The sequence below is a fragment of the Caretta caretta genome, chromosome 1 (genome assembly GCF_965140235.1).
Source record: "Caretta caretta isolate rCarCar2 chromosome 1, rCarCar1.hap1, whole genome shotgun sequence".
NCBI classification, from domain to species: Eukaryota; Metazoa; Chordata; order Testudines; family Cheloniidae; genus Caretta; species Caretta caretta.
The window spans coordinates 242,280,533-242,300,207 of record NC_134206.1 but is presented as its reverse complement, the minus strand read 5'-3'; the positions used below and the strand labels follow the sequence as shown (position 1 = coordinate 242,300,207).

General features: G+C 43.0%; 1 protein-coding gene across 1 annotated transcript in view; it reads left to right on the top strand.

Annotated features, from left to right (window-relative positions):
* The window catches only part of CACNA1C (calcium voltage-gated channel subunit alpha1 C), a 706,039-nt gene that overhangs the window by 544,687 nt on the left and 141,677 nt on the right, over nucleotides 1–19,675 (top strand). The window contains exons 10-13 of the mRNA XM_048828634.2: nucleotides 139–229; nucleotides 13,872–13,898; nucleotides 16,136–16,296; nucleotides 17,158–17,383. Of these exons, the coding sequence (XP_048684591.1) occupies nucleotides 139–229; nucleotides 13,872–13,898; nucleotides 16,136–16,296; nucleotides 17,158–17,383 (505 nt within the window). The remainder of the gene's footprint in view (nucleotides 1–138; nucleotides 230–13,871; nucleotides 13,899–16,135; nucleotides 16,297–17,157; nucleotides 17,384–19,675) is intronic.

Sequence of the window (19,675 nt, the reverse complement as noted above, 5' to 3'; positions counted from 1 at the left end):
TTGGTAGGGCCCAATGCATAAGGCTCAGATATTGCTACTCAGAGTCTATTTGCTAAGCTGTCCCCTCCATTGTCATTGGTTGACAATAGATGTTTTGCAATCTAATCACTAACTCTTTGCTTTTTCTTCACTTTGCAGTGAGCATGCCTACAAGTGAGACTGAGTCCGTGAACACAGACAATGTGGCAGGAGCAGATATTGAAGGAGAAAACTGCGGTGCTAGGCTGGCGTGAGTACATATATAAAGATATCAATGTTGCTTCTGCTGCAGGCAAGATGGATTTAAAGGGTTAAATCCAAATATTTTAAATGCAAATTTAAGGGTTTTGTGGCAAAATACCTTGTTCACCTCAGTAGGCTCAGTCCTTTTTAGCCTTGGAGACTCAGGTTTGGGGCAAGGTGAATCCTTATAGGTGGCACATGGTCCTGCTACTCCTCTCCTCAGTCAGTCCCTTGTGCTTGTTTTCCTTCCCTTCTGGGGAGCAAGTACAGCCTCCCTACTGGGAGGGTCTGGCATCTTGCTGCAAACAGCATACTAGCAGCTTCCCTACTCCCCCACCCAGGGGAGGATTTAAAAAGGTCCCAAGTAGTTGGAGTCAGCTGAACCTAATTGGTTCCCTAGCAACCCCTTTTCCATCTGAACCTTATTGCCCCATGGTTCTCTCTCCTCAGTGGATAGGGAGGGGCCTTTTAATCCCCTAGGACTAATTACTACCCCCCCCCTTTGTAGCTGTTTGTCCTGGATTTACCACAGTTTTTAAACAAGAAAATTGTATGTGGGAAGTTACGAAACCTAATAGGCCACATTCTGATCTCAGTCAAGTAAATCCAGAGTGACTCTTGATCTCAGTGGAGGGATTTGGGATTTATGTGTTAATTAGACCAGAATCAGGTGCACTATAAAGAGAACTGTTTCTATGGTCTTATCCACACATGAAAATTAAAGGATAATAAGGAAGGGTGTAAATTTGAATGAATTAAATATTTCTTGATTAATTTCATCTAAGGACACTCTTATTCCAGAATAAGATTGCCTTAATTCAGAATAAGGCACTCTTATTCTGGAATATGAACATCTGCACGTGGAGTTAATCAGTAATAGCGATTCTGGAATCACTACCCATGTAAACAAGCCCTATAATGTACTTTTTAAAAAGTTGATGAAAACCATTTTTTTTAAATTAAACATTCTCCTGTATTGATAGATACCCAGACAGAATGACATTGGTCTAGCTAGCACAGGAGAACCAAAGAGTGAAACTGACTAGTCTGATTTAATGAGATGAGTGACATGCAAAAAGCAAGCAAACATCATACATTATGTAAAATCATTTTGATACTCAGCATTCTTTCAGGTTTAATTACTTAAGGTGTTATTAATAGAACAGGTAACATAATTTAAATATATACCTCTGGTCCCAAACCTGCAAGCACTCAAGAGTTGCAGCATTTTTATTTTGAAAAGTTTCCCTTTAAAAGTGATGGATCCAGATTCCAAAATTCTGGATATGTTCTCAAATCAATGCACAACGTTTTCATCAGGACTAATGGGATTTGCACTGCACATCAAGTTCCGATTACTGTACATAGCATGGTACCTCTTATTATAAAAATGTTAATGATGACATAGAAGTACCTCAATCAGAAAAAATGCCATGGGTCATAAAATCTATTAGGCACATATGCAAAATATGTGAGACAGTATTTCTGGAAGGTATTTAAAATATTATGTGCTGGACTATGGCAGGCCCTTGTGTGAGTGCATAGCAGAGTGGGGAAAGCATCTTCTCTCACCCTCTTGCATGGCTCTCACAAGGGCTGGTCACAATTGCAGGCAGAATGCTACGTCAGTGTGTACCCAGAAGCATATGTCACACCAAAGGGAGGAAGTGGTAGGTGGGATTATAAGTGACATCACTACCTCAACTGCCCTGCAGAACAGCCTCAGCACACCTGTGGTGCATCCTGCACAGTTCCCTTGCAAACTGAAGAACTCAAGGAGGCAAAAATCCACCCCAAGCTCCCTGGGACCTATACTATAGAAGCGTAATTTAGGTCCCATAATATTGGTCAGCAGTTGCCACTATCTGTAATTACTTATCTGGTGTGCACAAAGTTATTTGCAAGTGCAGTTTGTTTTCATCAACCAGATCACAAACCTCATGAAAAATTACTTATCCTTTTCCTTGTGCTTCCTCCATCTGTCTGCTGCATTCACCTGTTCTCTTTTGTAGTTTGTAAGCTCTTCGTGGCAGGGACTGTCTCTTTTTTCCTTTGTGTGTATAGTGTTTGTCACTAGCAGAGGTCCTTAGGCATGAGCGTAATACAAATAATAACAAAAATGGCAAATGTATTATAGTGTCTATATAGTCACCTTTGTAATTTAATATTACAATGTGCATTCATATCATGCTTTTCATCCCAAAGGATCCTAAAGCACTTCATGGTCTGTGTATGTAGGGGTCACTTTTCCAGCACTGAAGTGCAACCACCTTCAGGGTAAAAAGTGGCGGCTATCTGAAAGTGCCAGGAGACACTACGCATTCATGGGTTTAGGAGACATGAAGGATGACTTGTCCTATGTTGAAACTGCAGGGGGGATTTTGACAGCTAGAGTAGAATTACCTTAATTAGAAAGTGGCCAGGATACTGAGGCTAACACTCAATTCTGTAGGTAATCAGGTTTTCAAATATATGTTTCTGTGGGGTGCAAAATAGGCCTAAAATAGCTAGAGATGACCAGTGGGAAATTCCACTCTGTTACTTTCTGCTCCAGCTATCCGCCTACCCAAAGTGTAAGGGGGAAGGACAGGACATGTCAGGGGAATTCCAGGGGCTGGGCATGGACAGGAAGGTGCATGGTGGAGCAAAGCTCTTTTACACCTGATCCTCAACTGGTGTGGAACTTACACCAGTGGTGGAAATTAAGATAGGCCCATTGCTGTTTTAAGTTCCACCAGGGTTGGACAGCTGAGGATCAAGGAGGGAGATGCAGCCATCTTTCTGCAGTTGCCACTCTCCACTATATCTGAGAACAACTCAAACAGTGGGAAATTGAAGCCAATACAGTTTTATGGGGAGGGGCTTCACATTCCTTCCTCCAAAAAAGACTAGAATCTCAGCAAACTTTTCTTTGGCCAAAAGAAGACTGGGTGCAAGTTCCTCTATGCCCCATTGATACTGTTCCAAGCGTCAGGGAAATGGAAGATGCTCCCTGCCACCAGGATAACAAGAGGCCACACCAGTGTGTTTGAAATCCAAACCCAAATCTGGACTGAGATCCACATTTTGCCAATGGTTCCTGTCTTAATAATGGGCCTGAACCAATAATCTGGATCTGAAAACTCTCCAACTTTAGGGAAGTTCAGATCTGGATCTGATCTTTGGTGCTTGGGCCCATCTCTAGTTTATTGTAGTTGTCATGTCTCCCTCTCAGGCAGCAACAAGTCTGAAATTCAGATTGTTAGGGTGTACCAAATCCTGAAGTTCCTATTAAATCCTTGTTCAATCCTCATGTAAGCCAAAATACCCCATGGAGCATGTAAAAAATTATGTAAGAATTTCACAATTTGACCTATTAAGTTGAATGAGAGTATTCCTTGAGGAGAGGCTGAGTAAGGACTTCAGGATTTGGCCTGATAATAGGGAAGTAGTGATTAGCTCAATTCTAAAATACAGGGGGAATTCTTTTATGAAGAATGCTGAATCTTTCAGACAAGTTTATAAGGCCATATCTTCAGTTCGTAACAGGCTTTTTAAAATTATTATTATTATTTATTATTATTTTTGCTCCTTTGGCTTCAGTTGAGCAATGCCCATTTACTCCATCTGAAGATCTGACCTGTACTTTTTAGTAGACCTTTGTGAGTTCATCTTTCCACTGGAATTTGCAAGCACAAATGAAATAACTAGATGAACTTTGTAAAGCTTCAATTTGTCTTTTAGGCAAATTATCATTTCTACAAATCTGGTAAAATCTCAGGGGCAATGAGTCCCTTTAGTCTTGTTGGAGCAATAGGGAGATTTCAAGTCAAAGTTGATTTTTTTAGTGACATAGGGCTGAAGGGTATTTAACTCTGTCAGTTTAGCAAGTCAACCTTGCCATCAGATTTCAGAGTAGCAGCCGTGTTAGTCTGTATACACAAAAAGAAAAGGAGTACTAGTGGCACCTTAGAGACTAACCAATTTATTTGAGCATAAGCTTTCGTGAGCTACAGCTCACTTCATCGGATGCATTCAGTGGAAAATACAGTGAGGAGATTTATATACACATAGAATGTGAAAAAATGGGTGTTATCATACACACTGTAAAGAGACTGATCACTTAAGATGAGCTATTACCAGCAGGAGAGCGGGGGTGGGGGGGCCGAGAAATGACAGATTCTTCTGCTGGGCTAAGAGTATAGTTGGATAGATTGACAAGGTTCCCTTAACCCACCCAGCAATATTGTTAATTTATCCAACTATACTTTTAGCCCAGCAGAAGAATCTGTCCTATCTCGGGGCCTCTCCTTCTGCCCCTCCACCCCACGAACATGGTACAGTTCTGTGGTGACCTAGAATCCTATTTTTGACGTCTCCGACTCAAGGAATATTTCCAACATACCTCTGAACAACATACTAATCCACAGAGACCTTCCTACCAACACTACAGAAAGAAGGATTCTAGGTGGACTCCTCCTGAAGATCAAAACAACAGACTGGACTTCTACATAGAGTGCTTCCGCCAACGTGCACGGGCTGAAATTGTGGAAAAGCAGCATCACTTGCCCCATAACCTCAGCCATGCAGAACACAATGCCATCCACAGCCTCAGAAACAACTTTGATATCATAATCAAAAAGGCTGACAAAGGAGGTGCTGTCGTCATCATGCATAGGTTGGAATATGAACAAGAGGCTGCTCAGCAGCTCTCCAACACCACTTTCTACAAGCCATTACCCTCTGATCCCACTGAGGGTTACCAAAAGAAACTACACCGTTTGCTCAAGAAACTCCCTGAAAAAGCACAAGAACAAATCCGCACAGACACACCCCTGGAACCCCAACCAGGGGTATTCTATCTGCTACCCAAGATCCATAAACCTGGAAATCCTGGATGCCCCATCATCTCAGGCATTGGCACCCTGACAGCAGGACTGTCTGGCTATGTAGACTCCCTCCTCAGGCCCTATGCTACCAGCACTCCCAGCTATCTTCGAGACACCACTGACTTCCTGAGGAAACTACAATCCATCGGTGATCTTCCTAAAAACACCATCTTGGCCACTATGGATGTAGAAGCCCTCTATACCAACATTCCACACAAAGATGGACTACAAGCCGTCAGGAAGAGTATCCCCGATAATGTCACGGCAAACTGGTGGCTGAACTTTGTGACTTTGTCCTCACCCATAACTATTGCACATTTGGGGACAATGTATACCTTCAAATCAGCGGCACTGCTATGGGTACCCGCATGGCCCCACAGTATGCCAACATTTTTATGGCTGACTTAGAACAACACTTCCTCAGCTCTTGTCCCCTAATGCCCCTACTCTACACTGATAACATCTTCATCATCTGGACCCATGGAAAAGAAGCCCTTGAGGAATTCCACCATGATTTCAACAATTTCCATCCCATCATCAACCTCAGCCGGGACCAGTCCACACAAGAGATCCACTTCCTGGACACTATGGTGCGAATAAGTGATGGTCACATAAACACCACCCTCTACCGGAAACTTACTGACCACTATTCCTACCTACATGCTTCCAGCTTTCACCCAGACCACACCACACGATCCATCGTCTACAGCCATGCTCTACGATACAACTGCATTTGCTCCAACCCCTCAGACAGAGACAAACACCTACAAGATCTCTATCAAGCATTCTTACAACTACAATACCCACCTGCTGAAGTGAAGAAACAAATTGACAGAGCCAGAAGAGTTCCCAGAAATCATCTACTACAGGACAGGCCCAACAAAGAAAATAACAGAACGCCACTAGCCGTCACCTTCAGCCCCCAACTAAAACCTCTCCAACGTATCATCAAGGATCTACAGCCTATCCTGAAGGATGACCCATCACTCTCACAAATCTTGGGAGACAGGCCAGTCGTTGCTTACAGACAGCCCCCCAACCTGAAGCAAATACTCACCAGCAACCACATACCACACAACAGAACCACTAACCCAGGAACCTATCCTTGCAACAAAGCCCGTTGCCAACTGTGTCCACATATCTATTCAGGGGACACCATCATAGGGCCTAATCACATCAGCCACACTATCAGAGGCTCGTTCACCTGCACATCTACCAATGTGACATATGCCATCATGTGCCAGCAATGCCCCTCTGCCATGTACATTGGTCAAATTGGACAATCTCTCCGTAAAAGAATAAATGGACACAAATCAGATGTCAAGAATTATAACATTCATAAACCAGTCGGAGAACACTTCAATCTCTCTGGTCACTTGATTACAGACCTATAGGTCGCAATATTACAACAAAAAGACTTCAAAAACAGACTCCAAGGAGAGACTGCTGAATTGGAATTAATTTGTAAACTGGATACAATTAACTTAGGCTTGAATAGAGACTGGGAGTGGATGTGTCATTAAACAAAGTAAAACTATTTAAAGTAAAACTATTTCCCCATGTTTCCCTCCCCCCCCCCCCGTTCCTCAGACGTTCCTGTTAACTGCTGAAAATGGCTCACCTTGATTATCACTACGAAAGGTTTTCTTCCCCCCCCCCCCCCCACCCCGTGCTGGTAATAGCTCATCTTAAGTAATCATTCTCCATACAGTGTGCATGATAAACACCCATTTTTTCATGTTCTATGTGTATATAAATCTCCTCACTGTATTTTCCACTGAATGCATCCAATGAAGTGAGCTGTAGCTCACGAAAGCTTATGCTCAAATAAATTGGTTAGTCTCTAAGATGCCACTAGTACTCCTTTTCTTCTTGCCATCAGAATGTACTTATGACAAGAGGAAGACATGCCTTTAAGAGAAGGAAAGGAAAAGCAATGTTATTAAAGATGACTTAGAATTACTGGGTGTTCTTTCTGTTCTTATATGAAGTAGTAGAATCTTAAAAAAAAAGGTCTGTGAATGGCAGAAATATCAGCACAAGAAGCTAATTCCAAGCATCTCTTTTGGAAATGGAAATCTCTTCTGACAGCACTACCTGACTTCATGGAGATATGTTCTCAGTGAGATCAGGAGAGCACCCCTCCAGCAGAAGTAGTTTCCTGGTGCATCATGCTCCAAAGAAACCTGTATCTTCTATAGTACCTAAGCCTAAGTGCCTTCTTCAGCAGAGCTGTCTGGAGTGATTCTAACCTTAGAACCAACAGAAAGAGTTCTAGGAAGAGTTAAATTTGGATTTCTTGATTTCGTTAATGTGCTTTACATCCAATTTATCAAAACAAAGACAAAAAATCAGTGCCAAATTCATCCCTGGGGTAATTCCTTGGACATGAATGGAGTTATATCAGGGATGGGTTTGGCTCACAATGCCTAGGGTAGCTGTAATACATATCAGTTTTTAGGGACCGTTCTGAATTTGATAGGACTATCAAGAACCATCTACAAGCATCCCAAAACTTCTGCAGTGCCAACATGACATCACTCATACGATGATGTTGCCTTACATTGTGATAACATCTGCACTGGAATGGTAACACAACAGTTTTATCCCAAAGACAAAATTTGAAACCCTAATCTTATCTCTGTCCCACCACAGCTGTGACTGACCTATTTTAACAAGGTGCGTTGAAATGTGTTTCCCATGATCCTCTGCAACAAATAAACTGGTGTTAAACCTACACCTAGGAGCAATGGATTTTGGATTAAGGAGCAGCCTTACTCACAAGGCTTCCTAGCAGTGAGTAATTTATCTGAGATGCTGCATTTTTATCCATAGATCATATGAATTCCCTACAGATATATCTTTAATTTGGAGCCCATGTTGTTGTAGCTTAGATTCCTGAGGTCAGGCAAGACCCATGCTTAATATTAGCCTTGTTGGAACTGAATTTCGGACTAGGTACACCCAAGAAATCTGGTCCTCCAATACAACCAGAAATACGCAGGGTGACATGAAGCTCTTGCCTTTTTTTTGAGTAGCTGATCTATAGAAAGACCCTTGTTGAGACTCATGTTCCAGGAGGCCACAGTAGAGGGTTGAAGCATTTGAACTCAAAGGAAGAAACAGCTTCAAATGATCAGCTTTCATTGGAACAATCAGCCGTTTGGCATTTTCATCCTGGCCAGGATTTCCTTTCAGTCCTGGTATAGTCCAACCATTTTGCACAGGGGGGTTAAAACAAAAAAGCCAGAATAAAACAAAATAAATGAGTTACCCAGGCTTTTCAATTGAATATCCTATGTCCTGAAAATTTTGTAAATAATGAAAGCGCTTGGCATCAGCTGATCCATCAGTGTATTTCCCTTGGTGCTTTTCCTTGTGCTCTTCTGGCTGGCAGAATAATTCCTTTGCAGCTCTTAGAACAGTCGGTATAGGCATCTGTGGAGAAGGGGAAAGAGCTGATCACATGCAGGTTTGTTGTCTGCCATGGCTGCTGCTGTTCTGGGCTTGATAAGCAAATAGTGTCTGAAGACACTACAGACTGCTGCTGATCTCTTTGCTGCTGCGAGATCTCTGGTCCCCGCCACATCAGGAGCCATGGTAACAGATGTCTGCCAAAAGCCCAGAAATTCACTGCTGATTTCAGTCGGAAAATGCACAGGCTTGGCCCTTGTTTCTCTTTCTTGTATACAACCCTCCCAAGTATCACAGCCTGGGCCATTGGTACTGACGGCCAGCCCAGTACCTCATGAGATGTGTGTATAGAGGACAGTAGGTTGGCTTTATAGAGGAGGATCCTTCACATTTCCAACTCTGTGACTAGCCTGACTCCACCTCCCCCACCCCCCTTCACCCCTTGCTTCACAGTCAAGGCTGGAGTTTCCATTAGACTCTAAAACCCTAGCCTAGTTTCCCAGCCTGTGGTGTAACTCCTTGACTAGCAAATCACCTTAAGATTTCAGCAGGATGGATTTTGGGATTGATTGCAGCCCCAGCAAGTTTGCAGATGACACTAAACTGGGGGGAGAGGTAGATACACTGAAGGGTATGGATAGGGTCCCGAGTGACCTAGACAAATTGGAGGCTTGGGCCAAAATAAATCTGATGGGGTTCAACAAGGACAAATGCAGAGTCCTGCACTTAGGACGGAAGAATCCCATGTACTGCTACGGGCTGGGGACCGACTGGCTAAGCTGCAGTTCGACAGAAAAGGATCTGGGGATTACAGTTGATGAGAAGCTGGATATGAGTCAACAGTGTGCCCTTGTTGCCAAGAAGGCTAACAACATATTGGGCTGCATTAATAGGAGCATTGCCAGCAGATCAAGGGAAGTGATTATTCCCCTCTATTCGACACTGGGGAGGCCACATCTAGAGTATGGAGTCCAGTTTTGGGCCCCCCACTACAGAAAGGCTGTGGACAAATTGGACAAAATATGCCAGTAGAAGGCAACAAAAAATGGTTAGGGGGCTGGACTTATGAGGAGAGGCTGAGGGAACTGGGCTTACTTAGTCTGCAGAAGAGAAGAGTGAGGGGGGATTTGATAGCAGCCTTCAACTACCTGAAGGGGGGTTCCAAAGAGGATGGAGCTTGGCTGTTCTCAGTGGTGGCAGATGACAGAACAAGGAGCAATGGTCTCAAATTGCAGTGGGGGAGGTCTAGGCTGGATATTAGGAAACACTATTTTACTAGGAGGATGGTGAAGCACGGGAATGAGTTACCTAGGGAGGCAGTGGAATCTCCATTCTTAGAGGTTTTTAAGGCCTGGCTTGACAACAAAGCCCTGGCTGGGATGATTTACTTGGGGATTGGTCCTGCTTTGAGCAGGGGTTGAACTAGATGGCCTCCTGAGGTCTCTTCCAACCCTAATCTTCTATGATTCTATGATTTTATGGAGATGCTCTGCTGTCTCTTACCACTGCTGGCCAGCAGCTGCCACTCCAGTACGATTCAGTGCCCATCCAGTCAGGTCGGGGTTGCTCTTTAGTTCTCGTGGAGTCAGAGCAATACTGTAGTGAGGGGAAAAGGAAGGAGAAATGGCATCAGTCTCCAGGCACTGCTACAGCTCACTGATTCTGTCAGGAGACTGAGTATAGTTGTCAAGTAAAGATCTTCCCATCAAGTCTCAGTGGAGTCGTGGGAGTATCTGAACCCATATTAAAGCAAGGTTAACTGTCCTTTTGTCATCAGTACTGTGTCCCAGTTTACTGGAAGCCTTTAATTAATACACAAAGGGCCAGTTACTATCATCACTTACACCTGTGCATCTCCACTGATGTTAATGGGGTTACACAAAATGTACCTGAAAGAAGAGTTTAGTTCAGTGACTGCCATAGGAATTACACAGGCAAATATGAGAGCAGAATTCAGCTCTAACAATTTATTAAGGTGACATATTACCAGCTTTATTGCTGGATACATACCTGAAACTGACTAACCCTCCTAAAGTGTCCTGTCACCGCATGCATTTTTCCCATGAAAGGTCTAAAATAGGATCTTTGGTAGTTGTCACTATTTCAGGCATTCCAAAGTCCTGAGTGGAAACAAGCAAGGAATTTTTCTAGGACCTTTAAATTAACCAGGAAAGAATGTTACCCTGATAGTTTTGTTTGGCTGTTTGACCACTAATTGCACCACTAACCTGTATCATGTCAACATGCAGTCAGTATCACAACACTAGGATTAGTGTTAAAATCTGTGAGGTCTGAACAATGCAGCTCCTTGGATATGATGAAGTTGTGTATTTCCTAGAGTTACAGTAAGTGAATTTCTATGCTACTGATGTTCTGAGAGCTTTTAGTTGTGTCCATGGGGGTTTATAAGTTATCAGGAAGATAATTACTTGGGAGGTTATACAGTATAGTAGTAGCTGTGACCAAGGTGACAAATAATTGCATGGTTATACAGTACTGTGGTAAAATCTGTACAGTGAGAATATCTATGAAGTATCATGATTGATATTACATGCTTGGAGACCTGTAAGGTGTTCCCAGAATTGCTATTCTGGTAGATGTACAGTTATATTGGTGCCTAAATCCTCCACAGTCTTAGTGCAATAGATTTTATTTCTGTATAGCTTTCATACCAGAGTATCACACGCTTCTTCATAAATGTCTTTCTGTTTGTCTCCTATGGAATACTTGATGGTCTGATGTGTGATGGTGTTGTGTAAAGGTTTTGTCAGTAAGAATCTGGGGTATAGCACCACCTGTGATTTATGCAGATTACCCTGAACTCATTAACCCTTTATACCCCACCCTTTATACCCCATATCTGTTATATGTTACAGATTTATGGAGATACAATTTTAGAAAAGTTTTAGGGAATTAAAAAACAAACAGGGAACTATTTTGGTGTCCTTCCTTCTTTAAACTTAGATGAGTTAAACTATCATGAGTCTAACTCTGCTCTACTCAGAGAGAGCTCTAAAAACATCCAATAATGATCTAAAATAGCTTTCTTGTATTTTAAATGTCAGGATTGTAAGGTCCAATATCTGAAGACCTTCCAGAGCTAGAAGTAAAAGCTGTGTCTCATTGGAAAACTGGGAAGCTTTCTTTTCCAGTGACGTAAAGCTCCTAACATAATAGGGTTGTGAAGTATTGGTCTTAAACTCATCACTTTGTCCAGCACTAAATCTTGTACACCCTGAACCTCAGGGGGCAGGTGTAATTTTGGAGTGGCACAAAGGGTTTGTAACAAGGGGCCAGAATCCATAGATATAACAGCATGTTTTTGTGTGAGAAGAATGACTGTGCTTCTGAAAGGCAGGAGGCCTGTGGTAGTAAGGGTCAGCTGAGAGGAGTGTTACAGACTAGCTGGCCTACTGTACATAATGTTTCCATGTTTGTAGAATCAGTCGTATTATTCAACTTATGTTTTCAGAATTCATGTTTCACCCTTGTATTCTGGCTCTAGATAAAAATATTTTCTTCCTTCCCTGACCTATGTATATATATATATATATATATATATATATATATATATATATATATATATATATATATAGCACCGCTATGGGGTAAACCTTCTGCCTTAGCAGAAGGGCATCCGAAGCAGTGGGAAGATTATTAGCTAGCCTGGCGGAGAAGTGATGGCACTTTGCTGCAGCTCCTTGTGCACCAGAGATGTAATTATCACATGCATGATGAATATAACACTTGCCATAACTTTTTGCTTACCTAAATAAAAGGTTCCTTAAATGCCACACAGCTCCCTTTTTTGTAAAGCAGGAGGGACACTTGGATTCAGCCCGTGGGGTCCCCAGAGGCTTTAAACTTCTGTCCTTCACCTTCCATCGGTCATCTCCCCCATGACGCCTTCCTCTCTCCACCTCTCTCCCTTGTTCCTCCCTACCATTCTCCAGGAGTGACCTCTCCTCTCATTCTCTGTGCCTCTTTCACTGTCTCTCTCTCTCCTTCTCTCTCTCTCTCTCTTACACCCTTTGACTTCTTCTTCCTTCCATCCTCTGTGACTTGTCCCTTGCTCTGACTGAGCTCTATCTCTCTCCTACTGCATGTTCACAAATTATGATTTGTTTTAGGTCATACTTTTAAACCATTCTTTAAGTCTGAACATTCATTAAATCTACATATTGTACAATCTATAGAGATGACTTTTCAAAACAAAACTTCTTCCAAATTATAGTGTTTGGAACATTATAATATTAAGGATACCCTCTGTGGGTACCTCATTACCTCATTCACTTTTAAGTTCCCATTGTTTTTTACAGCAATGTATTACATTTAGAAGACACGTTATTTCTTCTTCTTTATAAAAATATTTTTTGTGGTGTTGTCTATATTCACTGCAGGCTGGTATGTGGCCTAGTGTTGCTTGCATATGACACTGCAGGAGAGATGTATTCAATGCAGAGGATTTTTCTTTATTTGGACCATCTGCTGGTGAAATATATGTTTCTATCTCTAAAATCCCTTCCACATAAAGAAACTGACCCATTGGTGTCTGGTCTGTCAGTGACGGATTGGGAATCTATTCTTGGCTTTGCCTGTGACTTGCTGTATGATGTTAAGTAAGTCACCTAGGTCATTAAACTTGGGTGCCTCAAATTAGACACTGAAATACATATTTAGGTTGAAAGTGGTCTGATTTTCCAGGGTGCTAAGCACCCGCAAATCCCACTGAAGCCAATGGAAACTGTGGGCACTCAGTGCCTTTGTAAATTGGGCCACTTTAATTTACATGACTACATGTGACTGTAGGCACCCAAATTTGAAGTTGTTGGTCATAACCCTTTATACCTTGGTTTCAGCAAAATGAAGATGATTTATTTACCACTTTGTAAAGTTCTTCGAGAGCCTCAGGTGAAAGGTGCTATATAAAGTCAAAGTGTTAATATTTATATATTAGCATACATTTATTTCATATAAAAGTAAAATCCAGAGGATTGTAACTCTTCAATGACAAAAGGAAAAAGAAGATGGTCACATTTGTATAAGACATTTGGTAACAGAGTTATGGTAACCCTTGGCTTCAGAATGACCTCTTAGATAACAGAAGGGCTGTTTCATTGATGATGTGGGTGACAGAATCTTCAGGTTCACATGGCACCACTCTCCTTCATCTTACCAACAAGACTGTACTCTTCTTCTGCCAGGGCAACCCCCAGTGGCATGGATTGAGTTACAGTTTTCAAAGAGGAAAACAGTATGCATTGGGAATCTGTTGTGCTTATTCTTACTTCTTTCTATTGCTGTTCTCATGGAGGTCTAGAGTGTACAGTTCATTTAGAAGCACTAACAGTAACTCTTATCTTTCAGGCATCGGATCTCCAAATCTAAGTTTAGGTAAGTAAAATATAGTTGTATATTTTTCTGTCATTCGACTGGTTTTTTATCCCACCTTTTAAAATTATCTTTCACTGTCACCATGGCACATGGATAACTCTAAGCCATTCCCAACGTGGATAGAATTTAATCAATCATCCACCAAAATCAGTGATCTTTTTACTTAATATTAGACTGAGATAAGGCCCATGAGTTAGAGGTGACACTTATCTCAGAAGTTCACATTTTCTGGCATGTTGGCCTGAAAGCTTCCCCATTGGTAACATTGGGTCATAAAATTATAGAAGCTAGAGATAGACCAGTTAGATCATCAGCTGATATTCATTCCACTAAAAGGCCAACCCAAGTGTTTGTTTTCTACAGCATTGGGTAGTGTTCTGTTCTCTTTAGTTGTAAATGTCTCAAGAGATAGGGCTTCCATGTTAAATTAGGCTTCATCCCACCACTGGACAGAGCTGGAATATTTTACCCTTTTGTAGCAAGATCCACAGAGTTTCCCTACTGGGTGTTTGATTCTTAATAATTTATCAGCTTTTAGAAATGTGTGGAGGGCCTGGGCTGACCAGACGTATACTTCCACTGGCAGAATTTACTCCATCATGCTTATAAATATATACTTGCTCATTGTGAAAAAGGTTTCCAGTCCATTTCCCTCTCCAGTATGTGACCTATATTGTCTTCATGGCTTTGAATTCTAAGTCCAGCAAGACTTCTAACACTAGAATGCTATAAGAAATGCTTTGGCTTCCTCCATAATTGGGACAGGAAAACTGCTGTTTTCTTCCTCATACAGGAGATGTGAATAATAATGTAGAATTGTCATATTAACCCATGCACATACATACATGCACGTGTGAATGCACACGTACAGTACATGCATGCTGACAGATGTACAAACACAGGAAAGCATAAATATTCCTATATACATATAGGTGCACGTATAGCACAAATGCATGCACATGCACACACATACATGCACACGCTTACACATTTTGGACTAGATGAAGGCTGGAAAACAAGACCACAGCATTAATGCTATTTGATCCTCATGCACTTATTCCTGATGATGTCAGAATATCTCTATTAGCCAAACACTACAATAATTTTCTCACTTTTCAAAAATAACACTTCTAGACTCGCTTCCACTTGAGCGCACACAAACTACTTGTGTTTCGTAGAAAAATTCTTAGTATTTTACCTAGCTAACAAAGATTTACAGTTGAGTTCCTGATAAAATTTTGCTGTAAGATTCTTAAGCAGTGGTGGAGTATTTGCATCTGGCTTTAATGTGTCTTGGTGCTGAACTCCGTCCTAGTCCGAGATCACTGCTTACCACTGGACAGGGAATGAGAGAGACAGGTCTAGCCAAGGAAAGTTCCCATTCCACTTTGTCATGTAATACATATATAATAAAAACTATTAGATGTATTATACAGTGCCAAGAGTTGCCTGGAAACTGGTTGCTAAGCAAGTTAAATTCTGAAGAGTAGGAGGTGTATAATTAGCTTTAAATACCTTCTGTGGTTAGTAATTACCCTCAGAAATCAGTGTGACACTCATGAGGGGCTGTGTTCATGGAAGGCATAATTTAAAGGGGTACTGTTTATTAGCAAATGGCATCCTTATCAACAGGCACAGGGGAAGATCTTGAGGTCCCCCAGGGATCTCAAAGAAAATAGACTTTTGTGACATTGTTTTCAGTACAGAGTTGGCTGTCTTGTTGGGCCTCATACTGATAGGTGCTGAGCACTTGAAATTCCCATTCTTTGCTGAGATTCACAGGCACACGGCACCTCTCTGGGGGCCTCGATTCCAGGCCCATTGTAGGCAACGAAAGACTTTCAGTTGACTTCAGTGGGCACTGGATCTGACCCATGACCAGGCCCACAGTTATTCAATAAAGAAAAGCTTACTATTTCTGTGGAAAACAAGAAACCTCTAGAGGCCTTTTCTTTCTGGTCAGCACATGTCTCCTCTCACCGAGTCAAACTGGCTGAAAGGGCTCGTCCACCCGAGAATCTTAGTACTTTGTTTAGAACCGTGTTTTGTTCAGATGGTTGTGGTCACCCTGAGCAGTCATGGAGACTCTCTCCCAGCATGGATTTAAAAGCCTTTCACTGTCATCACTTCAGACTCCATAATTCACCTGAATGAAAGCTGGAGGTCTTAACTGAGGCATTTGCAATGGCTTACACGTCCCCATTTTTTCATCCCTTTTTTCTTTCTCCCGTTTCAAGCCGCTACTGGCGCCGGTGGAACAGGTTCTGCAGGAGGAAGTGCCGAGCCGCTGTCAAGTCCAATATTTTCTACTGGCTGGTGATCTTCCTTGTGTTTCTCAACACCCTTACCATTGCCTCTGAACATTACAACCAGCCAGACTGGCTCACAGAGGTCCAAGGTAAGATGAGGCAGGTGGTTTTGCTTGCTGTCCTTGTAACCATTAAGGGATAAACAAACTTACAGGAAGGAGAAAGAGAAAGAAAGAGTTAGAGGTCTGATGACCCAGTATTTGAAGTCCCAGCCTTGAACTACAAGCAAATACAAATACAATCCTCTGTTTGCAGAGGATGTTAGACAGTATCTCAAATACATGATTGCATTATGAGAGGCCTCAGAGAACGCTGTTAGTACCCAGCTGGCTATCAGCTAGAACGTTCCTTTAGATCCATGTGAGGTCACATAGCTGGAGCTTACTTCTGTCTGTGTGTGCAGCACTTGGGCTGCCAGTTTAAGAGTAGATTCTCGGGGTTGTGAGTTCCCCAGTTTGTCACTCGAATGGCATTTATGATACATTCTGGTTACAAAGGAGTTGAGGAGGGAGGAATGATTTATGAAGTTCCCCTTAGTCTAAGAAATAAACAGCTGAATCCTCAGTGGAAATGAGAGCAGCTGAAAGGCTGAATTAAACAAGAGCAGATAACACGGCAGCCAATAGTTGTAACCTGTACATCGGAAGATGACAAGTGTGACAGGAGGTTGTGCATTGGAAAGCACAGTTCCTGTCAAGGAGGTTATACAGCTGTATAATACATGCATGTGGGAAGTATTGTGATTGAAACCAGGGCTTCTATGCAAAACACTTTCATGTATGGATTGTCAGCACATAGGCCCACTTCCTTGGCTGCATGCTGAGCAGAGTCCTCTCTCTTTTCACTCTGACCTCGCTGTTTGCTGGTAGTAGTGGGTGGGATTTTTGGTGGTGGTGGTGGTGGTTTTGGGTGAAATTATAATAATTATTCTTTATCCGTTTTTTCATGAGACACTGCCAATAAGGTGCTGCTAGCTCTTTTCACGGCAGAGATGCTGCTGAAGATGTACAGCTTAGGTCTCCAGGCCTACTTTGTATCTCTCTTCAACCGCTTTGACTGCTTTATTGTTTGTGGAGGAATCCTGGAGACCATCCTGGTGGAGACCAAGATCATGTCACCGCTGGGCATCTCGGTGTTGAGATGCGTCCGACTCCTGAGAATATTTAAAATCACAAGGTACTTCTGTTTTCCATGGAGGCCAACTTTGGGGATGAGGCAGGGACAGGCCTAGGAGCACTAGCATCATGGACAAATATGGTACTTGATATCTGCTCCACACACACATGTATCCAAATCACTGATCTCCTTGCAGCTTCATTCCTTCCACTATCCTACCTACTTCTTCTTCTTCCTCCACAGGGCATCCCAGCTTCTGCTCAGTCATCTGCGGTGTGTACCTTTGGCAGTACAGTGGTTTCTGCAGGGCAGCTGAGAACTAAAGGCACCTTTCTGGGGGGATGGGAGAAGGGAAGGGAGCAAGAAACAGCTGAGCGGAAACTCCATAACCAAAGTGGAGCCGTTTGAGATTGGCCAGTTGGTAGGGGATTTAGGATGCCTATGTGCCTTATGCCAGATAAGGAAGTCCTTGGGATTGAGACATCAGCTCTTTCATAGGGAAAAAATGGGAGAAGTCAGAGTGAGGGGATCATTGAGAATTGGTCCCCTTTCTGTACAGATTGGGGAGCTGTAAAGAGTGGAGGCGTGTCCATAGGCCCTGACTTCGTGGGTGCTCCGGGGCTGGGAGCACCTATAGGGAAAAAATGGTGGGTGCTGAGCACCCACCAGCAGCCCACCCTCCCAGTCAATGCCTCCCCCTCACCACCCCCAGCACCTCCCACTCACAGACGGCTCTGCCAATCCGCACCTCCCCCTGCCTCCCAGCACCTCCCACCCGATGCGGTCAGCTGTTCCACGGTGTGCAGGAGGCACTGGGGGGGAGGAGGTGGAATGGGGGCGGGAAGAGGCAGGGTGGGGTTGGGGGAAGGGTGGAAAAGGGGCGGGACCCAGGTCAGAGCGGGGGTCAAGCACCCCCCAGGAACCAAAAAGTCAGCACCTATGGGTGCATCACTTGAAGAAACGGGAAACCATTCTCCTGGGTGATTAGCAAGTCTGGTTGGAAGCACTTTAAACTAAGCTGGTTAATATATTAAAATATGGGAAGATGTTATCCACCAAGCTTGGTCTTTTAAGGGTCCCTGTCAAATCAAAAAGAAATTGGCATGTTCCCTTTTTTTTGCTGCTTTATGGTGACTCAAGGAGGCCTGAAAGGCTGTGTTAAATGGGAAAAAACTTGATCGAGAAGCCCATTGCCAACCCCAGCAGCCACAACAATGGGCAGACGAGGGAGCGGACCCTGGCAGCTTCCTCCCCCACAAGTCCCTATGGGAAGAAGCATGGTGTCAGCCCTAGCAGCAACATAGAGAGGACTCTGCCCACTTCCTCCTCCCATTCCAGTTCCTCCCTCAGAGGAGGGGAGCCCCACACTGGCAGCAGCAACTGAGACCTTCTTCAAGCTCTTTTTTTTTCATTCCCTTCTTTCTCTCCCTCCCTTTCCACAAAGGCACAGTGCCTCCTAGTCAGTGATTCTGTTCCCTCCTGTAATCAGGTACTGCAAAACACAAACCTGATTTAGCCAGCTTGAGGTGAAGTCACAGGAAATGTCAGCTTCCGACTCATCCCGATTTAGTATCTCCATACAAATTCCTGTAAGTGGTCGCTTGATGGAGAAAGGGGTCTGGGGCTCACCCATATGGGCTTCCAGTTAGCACTTTATAAAAGCTTCAGTTGTGGGGGTGAAGCCATGGGTTTTCCTGCAGACTCGGATATGAAAATGGCCCTACAATCATTTTAAACTTCCAGGAGAGCTCTGTGAAAACTGAGATAAAAACACAGAGCACAGGAAAAGCAAGACCAGATCTGGAAGGCGTTCAAGATGGCAGAGCTGTGCTGCAGACAAAAACAACTGACTTGGATGCCAGATTAGTATAAGGTTTTACCCTGAATTTAACAGCCATTATAGAATCCAAAAAATGAAAAACACCTATGAAGTTTCTATAGTTCAGCTTACTGCTAAGGGTGGATGGCTTTCAAGGTCAGATGTCAAGGGCTGAAAAGAGGTTTACACCCAAAGAGACAGTTTAGACATTGGCCAAGGCAAGGCTGTGACTATTCGAAAGGAAGGTGGCCTATTTAGAAGAGTCAGCTGAAGATACAGGGAATAGGAATTAGCAAAAATAAACTATTAGATTCAGCCTCCTGGGAGGAATGAAGAGCCCAGATCTGCAGTTTGTCTTCTTTCTGGATCCCTGGGACTAAAGGCAAAGGGTGATAAAATTTAATTAGATATGGCTCATCGAGCTCTGGGCCAAGTTTCTAAGGAAGGTGTCTGTCCCAGGCCTAAGTTAATAGGATGCAGGAAGGCCATCCTACCAGTAGGTTTTACGGAAAAAGAAGTAACACATGATGAAG